Genomic DNA, 10000 nt, shown 5'->3' with positions numbered 1-10000 from the left:
ACTTTACTTGTAATATCATAAATCTTCTGAAAAAAATTACTGGTTATGAAAATGTTGCTGGAATAGTGTTTATGGTATTATTGTATGGGCCTGTATGTAATATTATATTAATTTATTATATTTATATATTATATTATGATATTGCTACAGCAAAATCATCATCTTATGAAATGTCTTCACACAAAAATTTCTTATTTTAATGAAACAGTGACACAGGGAATAGTCATGATATCATATCTTGAAAGTAATATATCATTTATCGTTAATCTCCACTGCATTTAAACACCCCTGGTCAACCCGCTTAGTAGGAAACCGTTTCCCATCACAAGGATTTACTTCCACGGTCCTGATCAATCCGTAAGGAAGAGTTGTAGAGCTGGGGAATTCGGATCCCCCTAAAATCAATATTGCACAGATACTTCCTGTCTGCTCCACTTCTTGTTTCTATTGGTCAAGCGGGTTTTGCGTCACGGCACGCAAAAGTTCAACCGAGTTTAACTTTGGGCGCAAGGGCTGTGCACGGAGCTCCGCGCACCGCAGATCCTGTGCGGCGCAAACCAATACGCAACGATTGAGTTTAGCGCGCAGCGCGTCCCATGTGAATGGCCCTCGAGGCATTAAATCATCCCTCCATTGTCTCCCTGACTGAACAAAGATAATCATTGGTTCAAACGATACACACCCTCCATTGAAACGCACACACACACACACACACACACACACACACACACACACACACACAGCATGTTGCCATCTATTTAAGTCTATAATGAGTGTTCAGTCATTCAGAGCCAGTCGGTGGAACAACTCTGGCTGCCTGTGGTTCCTATTTAAGCTCTGCTTATTTACCTAACCTCACACGGGCACAGACTGGCACACACACACAGACGGGGACACACACACACACACACACACACACACACACACAGTTTACCCTGGCATAACATAGACTGGCCCGGTTAGACAGAGGCAGACTGATGGAGTGGAATGGAGTCTAACCATCCATCTTCATCGCTGAGAAGATCATCTTCAGAGTCCACTGGAGAGCTCTGGGGTGAGGAGTTGTAACGTATCTCAAGTCGAGTTGTTTCACAGTTTAAAGGGAACCAGGTTGAAATATTTGGACGGCTCTACTCGATCGATGTAGGTCGTCAGGCAGAACCAAAACAGAACATTTGCCGGTGAATTCTTTTGGGCTACCAAACCACAAGATTTCCTGGAGAAACTTCACAATCCCATGAGGCATTTCATCACCCTGCATTTTTTAGCAATGTGGAATGGAGAATAGATAGATAGATAGAGATAGATAGACAGCGATAGATAGATAGACAGACAGACAGACAGACAGACAGACAGACAGACAGACAGACAGACAGACAGACAGACAGACCGATAGATAGATAGATAGATAGATAGATAGATAGATAGATAGATAGATAGATAGATAGACAGACAGATAGATAGATAGATAGATAGATAGTTACCATGGCAGCAGTGGTCCACGGAGAGGCGTGATCTTCGCTGGGGTGGATGCCAAGGTTCCAGCGGGACTGGAGTATGTAGACCACGGGCTCCACGCTCACGTTGAACTTGGACACCCACGCCACCTTGACGTGGCCCTCAGCATCCTCCAGGAAGCTCATCTCCCTGCGAGGCTTCAGGGGAACGCCTGCGAAGGACACAACTTTGAGACACGCCCAAATAGGAGTGCTGAACTGTGTTTAGATGCTCTGTTGTCATGTTTAGTTAAAGGAATAGTTCAGATTGTTCTCAACTATTGTTCTTACCGCTCATGTAGTACATACTGTCGATGGGTTCCAGCCTTTTCTCCATACTGGATGCTAGGCTGCCTACTCCCAATCGGGGGTTCAATGTAATGGGGGACAAATTGGGGGATTTGTCCCCCATTACATTTATTGAACTCTTGATGGAGGGATAGAGGGGTGGAGTGTCCAGTATGGAGAAAAGGCTGGACTGCTGCAAGCCCTAGGTTGCCCCTCAGGACCTTTGGACAGGAACCTGCCTCACCTTTATACAGGTTGGCTGGAGACTGACAGGTGTGTCCGCAGCCGTTGGAGCAGCACTTCCTGGGGGCAGGGCAGTGCCGGTCGGACGAGCAGCTCTCCACACAGGCGGCGGCGAAGCCCGTGGCCTTCTGGGCCGGGGGGCAGTCGCCCTGGCGGAGGTCCCTGAGGGAGTCCAGGAACTCCCGACTGGTCACACATTCTGTCTGCTTCTGATGGAGGGAAAGGAAAGAGATGAGACGATGGAGGGATCAAGTGGACGAAAAAACCGAGGCTGGCCGAGAAAATAGGGCGTTATATCGACGAAAACAAGATGCAGGCTCAAACACGTGCACACAATGAAAGGTAAAAAGTACTCCCTGTGTGTGCGTGTGTGTGTGTGTGTGTGTGTGTGTGTGCGTGCGCGCGTATGAAGTATTAATGGCCACTGTAGCTAATAGTCCTAAATTACTGCTCGTAATTATTGTTCCGAAGCAGCTGCACGGTCAGTCTTCCAGGCCGTCCTTCAGTCAGTAACAGGCTCTATGCTTCAGCAGTTGTGATGAAAAACGGGTCTATTTGCAAACCTCAGCGGTCAGATGTAAAAATAATACTTTTGGAGGACCACGCACGCCTACACACACACGCGCACACACACACACACACGCGCACACACACACTAACACAGTGATGCATGTCTGTGTAGATAGACATGCTTTAATAAAAACCTTTCACGCTCACACTTGGACTGGACAGTTTCAAGCACTATTTCATACACAACATTTTACCTCGTAGACATAAACTAGCTGTTTTGACAGTTGCAAGCATGTGCCCTCCAACCACACACTCTCCCACCCCTTTCCCTTCTCCTTCTTACCTCACACGACTTTGTAGGCAGCACCTTTTTGGTCTCCCACAGCTCCTTGCAGGGCTGAAGGCACTGTGAGTGGGAAATGGGTAGAAGTGGTAGGAATACATTCGGTAGAAAATAGGGGAGGAAATAGAAAAAGCTGCGATGAAAAAGAAACACGCACACAACAAAGATACCGCGCGTACACACACACACACGCGGCCACACGTTGATACACACACTCACAGTCATTTGGTGAGCCACCTCAGTGAACCAGTGAATGATGGTTCTTACCCAATGAAAAGCAGAGCGTGTACGAAAGCTGTGGTTTCACCTCTCCCCTTCCATCTCACTCCGAGGGAGTCTGGATCCAATCATCTCCCTGCGCCTTGTACTTTATCACTTATTGCGATAAAAAATAAATAGAACTAAACTAAAAAAGGAAACAAAGGTTTTGAGTTGGGGTTTTTTTTTAACAAACAGCTGGACGGGGGGGGGAAGGTGTCTTCCAGTCAACCTCAGGGAAGGTATTTCACCAGTGTTGCTCGGGGAGATTTTACTGTGTTTCGTGAAATAACAGGGGTTGTATCGGCCGGGCCCGGAGGTTTTCTGGCCACCCTGGTCAGCACCCAGACGCAGCCACCGTGAAATCTCTCAATTCAAGTCTGAAAAAGGAAAAGATATGATGCCATCGTTCTAATTTGAGGCCCCCCCATTTTTCTCTTTTTTTTTTACAACAGGGGGCAAAGCGAGCAAAGCCGCCTTTAACCGGTCGGTGAAAACTGTGTGTTCTGGCGCCCGTGACCGGACTCCGTGTAATGTTTTTAAAGGCGTACCACTTCCAATGTAAAGACAAATGTTTCCCTTACCTAAAAATTTGGAATCCTTATTCCTGTGAGTCAGCCTCTCACGCTGCTCATCTAAGATGATGACACACACCTAAAGATATTTGGCCAAGAATTGGCAAGACACAAAACACACACAATATACAGTATATCGATATATTACCGATATCCCGATATAAGACTTCCAAATTATATATATATATATATATATTGACTTCCAAAGTATTAAAGGGATTTTGGGTGATATATTTAAATGTCATTTTTGAGGCTATAATAATGTTTTAACCAATGCCTCTACCTGGCTGGTTGGAAGTTCCACAGTAATGATCGTTTCTCTTGTGTGTAAATATGTCACGGAAGCTCCAATAAGCATCCCCAAAATATCACTGAATTATCTTTATCGAGGTATTCGGCAAAACTGTATAGGGATATTTGATTTGGTTCAATATCGCCCAACCCTAACGGACAGCCACGAGCACGCGCACCGCACACACACACACACACACACACACACACACCAGTAACCAGATCCCTGACGTGTGATGTGGGTTGTCGAGTTGTGTTTTTGGGGGAAGATCCACGACATCGCACTCCTGACTCCAACAGACACCTTTTCGCCCCCCCCGCCCCCGCCCCCCCCACCGCTGCTGCCACTTTGATCTATTACAGGCACTAAATCACATTTTTCTTTGCTTGCCCTCCTGTCACCGAATGCTCCCTCTCTCTCTTTCTCTCTCTCTCCAACCCGTCACCTCACCTGGCTTCACCTCCTCCTCTCCCTCTCGTCTCTCCGTTTCTCTGCTTCTTCCTTTGTCTCCGTATCAGCCTGGGTGCAGTAAATCACTCGGCTGTAGCCAAACTCAACTGTATGTAAAAGGAGCTGAGGGAGTAATGGACACTTCTGGTCTCTGAGGTGACACCATGAGTTATGTGTGTGTGTGTGTGTGTGTGTGTGTGTTTGTGTGTGTGTGTGTGTGTGTGTGAGGCTGGGTACTGTAGATGCAGTGCATGTCAGAGGTTAAACATGTTGTTGCTTAACACTCCAACACACTGTAAGATTAATAAGTGTGAGTGTGTGTGTGTGAGAGAGAGAGAGAGAGTGTGTGTGTGTGTGTGATTAATGATTATCCAGCCATTTGAGGAGAGCCCATGTTAAACTAACACCCACGCACACACACACATGTTCAAATACTCAAACATCTTATACACACACACACACACGCACACACACACACACACACACACATACACACGCGTGCGCGCGCGCGCTTTGCCGCTTTTACGTCCTTCCCTACCTCACCGCTCTATCCTTCGACCTTCACTACCTCCTCCACCTGCACTCCCTCACACCTCCATCCTCTTTCACTCCTTGATCCTACACCTAGGGCTGTGACGGTATGATTTTTTTCTTTCTTGAAAAGGCAACCTATCCTAATCCTAATCCTCGTGTGATTGGGTGTTCTGTGTTTTTTGTTGATTTTTTTTTTTGTCAATCATGGGAATCCTAAATATATTTTTATGTGTGAATGAAACACAGCTCTCTGTGTGCCCCGATCCCAGAAAGCCATGCATCGTTCCTCCAAATAAAACAACTAAAAACAATTTATTTCGTTAGTATTTGGTGAAATGGGGTGGGGCATGTTGGTACGGTTTATAGTTGAATATTCAAATTGAACACCCAAATCCGATTTGACTGACAAAAGTCGGGTACAGCCCTAGAAATAATCCGTAATAATCGGACACAAAAAAAAATCATAAAAAAAATGTTTTTAATGGACTGTCCCTCCCAGTGATGAGCGGAGCAACTGAAAAGTTTTGCTTCTACAGAAGCTCCTGAACATAGCATGGAAGACGGTGATGAAAACTAAACAATGATTATTGTGTTTATATTTCATATACACTCCTGTAACTTTCACCCGAAATTTGCAGTGATGACAGTAATGAGCTCAACCCCGCAGTGCCGTCACGTGACCGCGGTATTAACGGGAATGCGGTTATCGCCACAGCCATACCTACACCTTCACCACACCATCCCTCCCTCCTACACCTTCACTACCTCACCACTCCATCCTGCACCTTCATTCCCTCACCCCACCCGCCCCGCACCTGCACTGCCTCATCCCTCCCTCCTCCACCATCACTAACTCACACCTTCCTCCTTCTCCTCCCCCTCACCACCCCACCCCGCTCCTCCTCCTCCTTCTCTGCTATTTCAGTCCCTGCACCGCTGTTTTATGACTTCACCTGCCGCAATCACAGGATGACAGCAGTACCAGCAGTACCAGGAGGGGGGGGTGGAACGGATGGGAGGAAATGGGAGAGGCGGGGGAGATATGTTTTTTTCGGAATGGACGGGAGGAGAAAGAGAGTGAGTGTCCGTTGAAAAGGAGAGAGGAGATGGAGGTCCGTTAGGTTGGAGAGAGATCCAGAAAGAACTGAAAACAAAGACAGACTGACACATGGATGGCCTAAAAGACAGACAGAGGGACAGACAGACGAACGGATGGACAGAAGGGACAGACAGATTGGAAGCTGCCGGCCAAATGGGCTCTCTCTCTCTCCCTTTGTGGTCGGACTCTGATTGCTCAGTGAGAGGAACAATTTGTTTCAGACTAAAGATTGAATGTTTTTTCCTCTGAACATCGGAGCGCTGAAGTGTGATTGTATTTGATGGACATTTAACAGCCCTGGCGAACCTCTACCCGTATCAACACATCGACATTTAAGGCTGACAGACGCCACTCCGGGGGGAAAAATAAGTTGAATCAGATGGACAATTTCTTTTTTTTAAGTTTTCTGGTCCATTTTATTTGTGGAAAATGGAACTAGATCTACAAACAACCCTGCGCGGAACAGCTCTGAAACAAGAGATTTTGTACACAAGTTATATATTTTCAATCTGCCCGCCCCCCCCCTCCCTTTCTCACATGCACACACATGCACACACACACACACACACACACACACACACGCAAGCCTATGTGTGCTCATGCACGCGTGCACACACACAATACACAGCAATAAAAAAGGGCTTTGGACAAAACGGGTGAAAACTAGTAAAACAAATTCCAAAACTGCTTTTTTTGACAAGCAGCAGGTTAGTGTTTTAGCAGACGTTTTAGAAAAGCACATAAAACATCTACAGCTTACTGAAGTCGGAAGGTTACTTGGGTGCGGCGAGGCAGAAAAAAAAAAAAAAAAAAGGCAGAGAGTGGTTTGAGAGTGGGAGAGAGGCAGGAAAGACGGAGGTGTGAGTGGACGTGTGGAGAAATTGATGGCCTGGTGGCAGACGGAGGTCAAGATCCTCCACGGGGTTGAGGTGTGTTAAATTCGATGTGCGAGGCTTCCCTCCACTTTAGCTGAGCGCGCATTCTGAGCAAACACCGCGCGTAAATTAACTCACCTCAACCTGACAGGGCAGCGAAAACAAAACAAACTAGAATGGCCGAGCGAGGACAAAGGAGGCATTGGAGAGGGAACTCGGAGGGAAGTAGGGATCTAGAAAGAGAGAGAGGAGTGGAGGGAGAAAAGGGGGGAGGTGGATGGAAGGACTTGGAGAGGAAAGAGCACAGAGCGGAGGCAAGAGAGGCGAGGAGAATGAAAGGGTGAGAGGGATGGATGGGGAAGTCGAGAGAGCGGCCTTGGGGACGTGGAAAGAACAGATGGAAGGAGAGACAGAAAAGAAAATCCATTTCGGAGGGAGGGGAGGGAGGTGGTGGGAGAAGCGGAAAAGAGGAAAGTGGCACCGCCCTTTTTGTTCCACCCAACACACCTGATAAGTATTAATACCAGTACTGTCTGTGTGTGTGTGTGTGTGTGTGTGTGTGTGTGTGTGTGTGTGTGTGTGTGTGTGTGTGTGTGTGTGTGTGTGTGTGTGTGTGTGTGTGTGTGTGTGCAAAGGGAGTGGGTGGTGGGGATCGGTGACAGATAAAGAGAGAGAGAGAGAGAGAGAGAGATAAAAGAGGGAGGAAGAGGAGATGGACAGATGGACGGAGGAATAGAGGAAGGGCCGCAGCGGTTCAGATTTAAGGAGCTGTCATGAGGGCTTTCATGGGAGAGTCCGCCGACGATGTGACGCAAACCATATGTGCCAAGGCAACGCCAACATCTGCACCCTGAGTGTGTGCGCGTGCGTGTGCGTGTGTGTGTGTGTGTGTGTGTGAAGACCCCGGACCCCTCGATGTGACTGAGGAAAGCAGAAGAGACAAGCAAGCACCACAGCAGATGACTGACTGCATTCCTCCACTCCACTCTCTCCATCCTCCACCCCACAACCCACCCCAACATATGGTTGTAGAGGCAACGGTTTACAGGTATACGCATTTAAGCACTTTTAGCGTTTCCACTTATATATTTGAAGTTTTGACCCCCCCCACACACACACTCAAAACGGTCTTTTCTTTATTATTACCTCCTTTTGGAAGCATGACATTTGACTGGACAGATTGCTTTATTTGCAAAACATGTCACTCATGCGCAGTCTTCACGTTCATCTATAATAGAAAAAGAAAGAGCTACAAGCTACGATGGTTTACGGAAACGAACGAGCCGGAATCGGAAAAAAAAGGATAATTTTCCGACGTCTCAAAATTTGGCTCGTAAGGTCGAATAAATCATGGTCCGTTGCGCAAATACATGCAAAATGAACCCACACAACCTTAAGTGAACAAAGAGTCGGGGATTTTCACTCCGCAGTGAAAGGTTCAAAGGTCATGAGCTTCAAATAAATGGTTGGATTGAGTTTATTAAGATGGCATGGAAGTGCCTAAAACCGCAGCCTAACCTCAATTTCTCACCAAGAGCGTCACGTCAGTGTCACGTCAGTGTCACGTCAGCGGCGCATCAACGCTTCAGAAACGCTGCCATGTTAATCAATGTTGCAATTCACACCGGGTCCGTCGGGCGCGCAACTACACATCAGGAGCCCTGTGTCGATGCTGCGAGGCTCCTAGACCCCTCGTGCTTTTTTTACGAATTGGCTCTATTTTTCCGGGTCTGCACGTATAGACTGGGGGCATAAATTCCCATAGAGGTCCGTTCAAAAGATGTATTTTGTGAAAATATTTAATTACCAAGCCTTGTATGCATCAATCACATACTGATGCTGGTGTGCGGTCCTAATGTTGATTACTGAGTTTTTCCCTGCAGCAAATTAAACCTCTCTCATGTAAAGAAAATGTTATCATTCCAGCAGGAAAACGAACATCCCACCGAGGAATAGACTTGAGATTTTGCTTCAAACTTGGGAAGTAGTTTATAAACTTTATTAGTCTGGTATACTGTACCTGACAATACGGAGGACAATTGAAGGGGCGTGGTCTCCTTGCTGCTTGGAGTCACTATGTGCGGGCTCTAGTCAAACTGACTTGTCAAGCAATATATTTATGTAATAGAGAAATCTGTCAATTTATTTATAAGGTATTATTGAGCTATTAATATGTTGTTTTTTCATCAAATGTAGAAGAATATAATCCATCCACATCATCATCTGACCAGCGATGGACATTTGGAACAAGGTCCCTGGGCGCCTTGACGAATGCTGCCCGATGCTTCTGGCTGCCCCCCCGGAGGAAGGACAAGCCAGGATGGGAAAAATGCAGAGGCCTCATTTCACCAGCCACCATCCAAAGCATGTGCATGTGTGTGTGTATGTGCCAAATAAAGATTCTTCTTCTTCTTCTTCATTGCATGTTTTTCTTCATTTAATAATCAAACCACAAATGGCTGACAACAAAAAATAATAAAATAAATTAAAACATTTTATTACAGAAACAGCTCAATAAATACAGATACAGTGGTACTTTGACTTACGAGTTTAATTTGTTCCGTGACAGAGCTCGTAATTCAATCTGCTCGTATAGCAAATCAATTTTTCCCATTGAAATTCCCATTATTTCCCATGGTTAGAATTTTTTTTTCGGCAAAATAACTGCACAAAAAGCACAAAACACAAAAGAGGTGCTTCCACGGGCAGGTAACCACGTCAAGTGAAGGAGTGAGACGCGGGATGCTGGCCACATTCGCTCGCCACGGCAACTAGCGGTGGCGTACCTGAAGCTCGCTCATCGTAACTCACATTTTTGCTCCCAAATCAATACAAAAAATCGACGGAACATCGGCTCGTAACTCGGAAAACTTGTATGTTAGTGCACTCATAAATTAAGGTACCACTGTATATAGAATGTGAAAATCTCCTCGCATCCTCCTCCTCTGGTTAACAGGACGAACCAACCGCTGCCGCTCCTGCATTCTCCCTCCCCACCACCTTCCTCCTGTTAATAGCCGCAATGTGTATATGTGGA

General features: G+C 46.4%; 1 protein-coding gene across 1 annotated transcript in view; it reads right to left on the bottom strand.

Moving 5' to 3' along the window:
* The window catches only part of anos1b (anosmin 1b), a gene marked incomplete at its 5' end in the record, with an annotated part of 42915 nt that overhangs the window by 14135 nt on the left and 18780 nt on the right, over positions 1–10000 (bottom strand). The window contains 3 exons of the mRNA XM_079998011.1: positions 1485–1669; positions 2029–2236; positions 2881–2943. Of these exons, the coding sequence (XP_079854137.1) occupies positions 1485–1669; positions 2029–2236; positions 2881–2943 (456 nt within the window). The remainder of the gene's footprint in view (positions 1–1484; positions 1670–2028; positions 2237–2880; positions 2944–10000) is intronic.

The sequence above is a fragment of the Zeus faber genome (assembly GCF_960531495.2).
Source record: "Zeus faber genome assembly, chromosome: 1".
NCBI lineage: Eukaryota > Metazoa > Chordata > Actinopteri > Zeiformes > Zeidae > Zeus > Zeus faber.
This window is presented reverse-complemented; position numbering and strand designations above follow the sequence as displayed.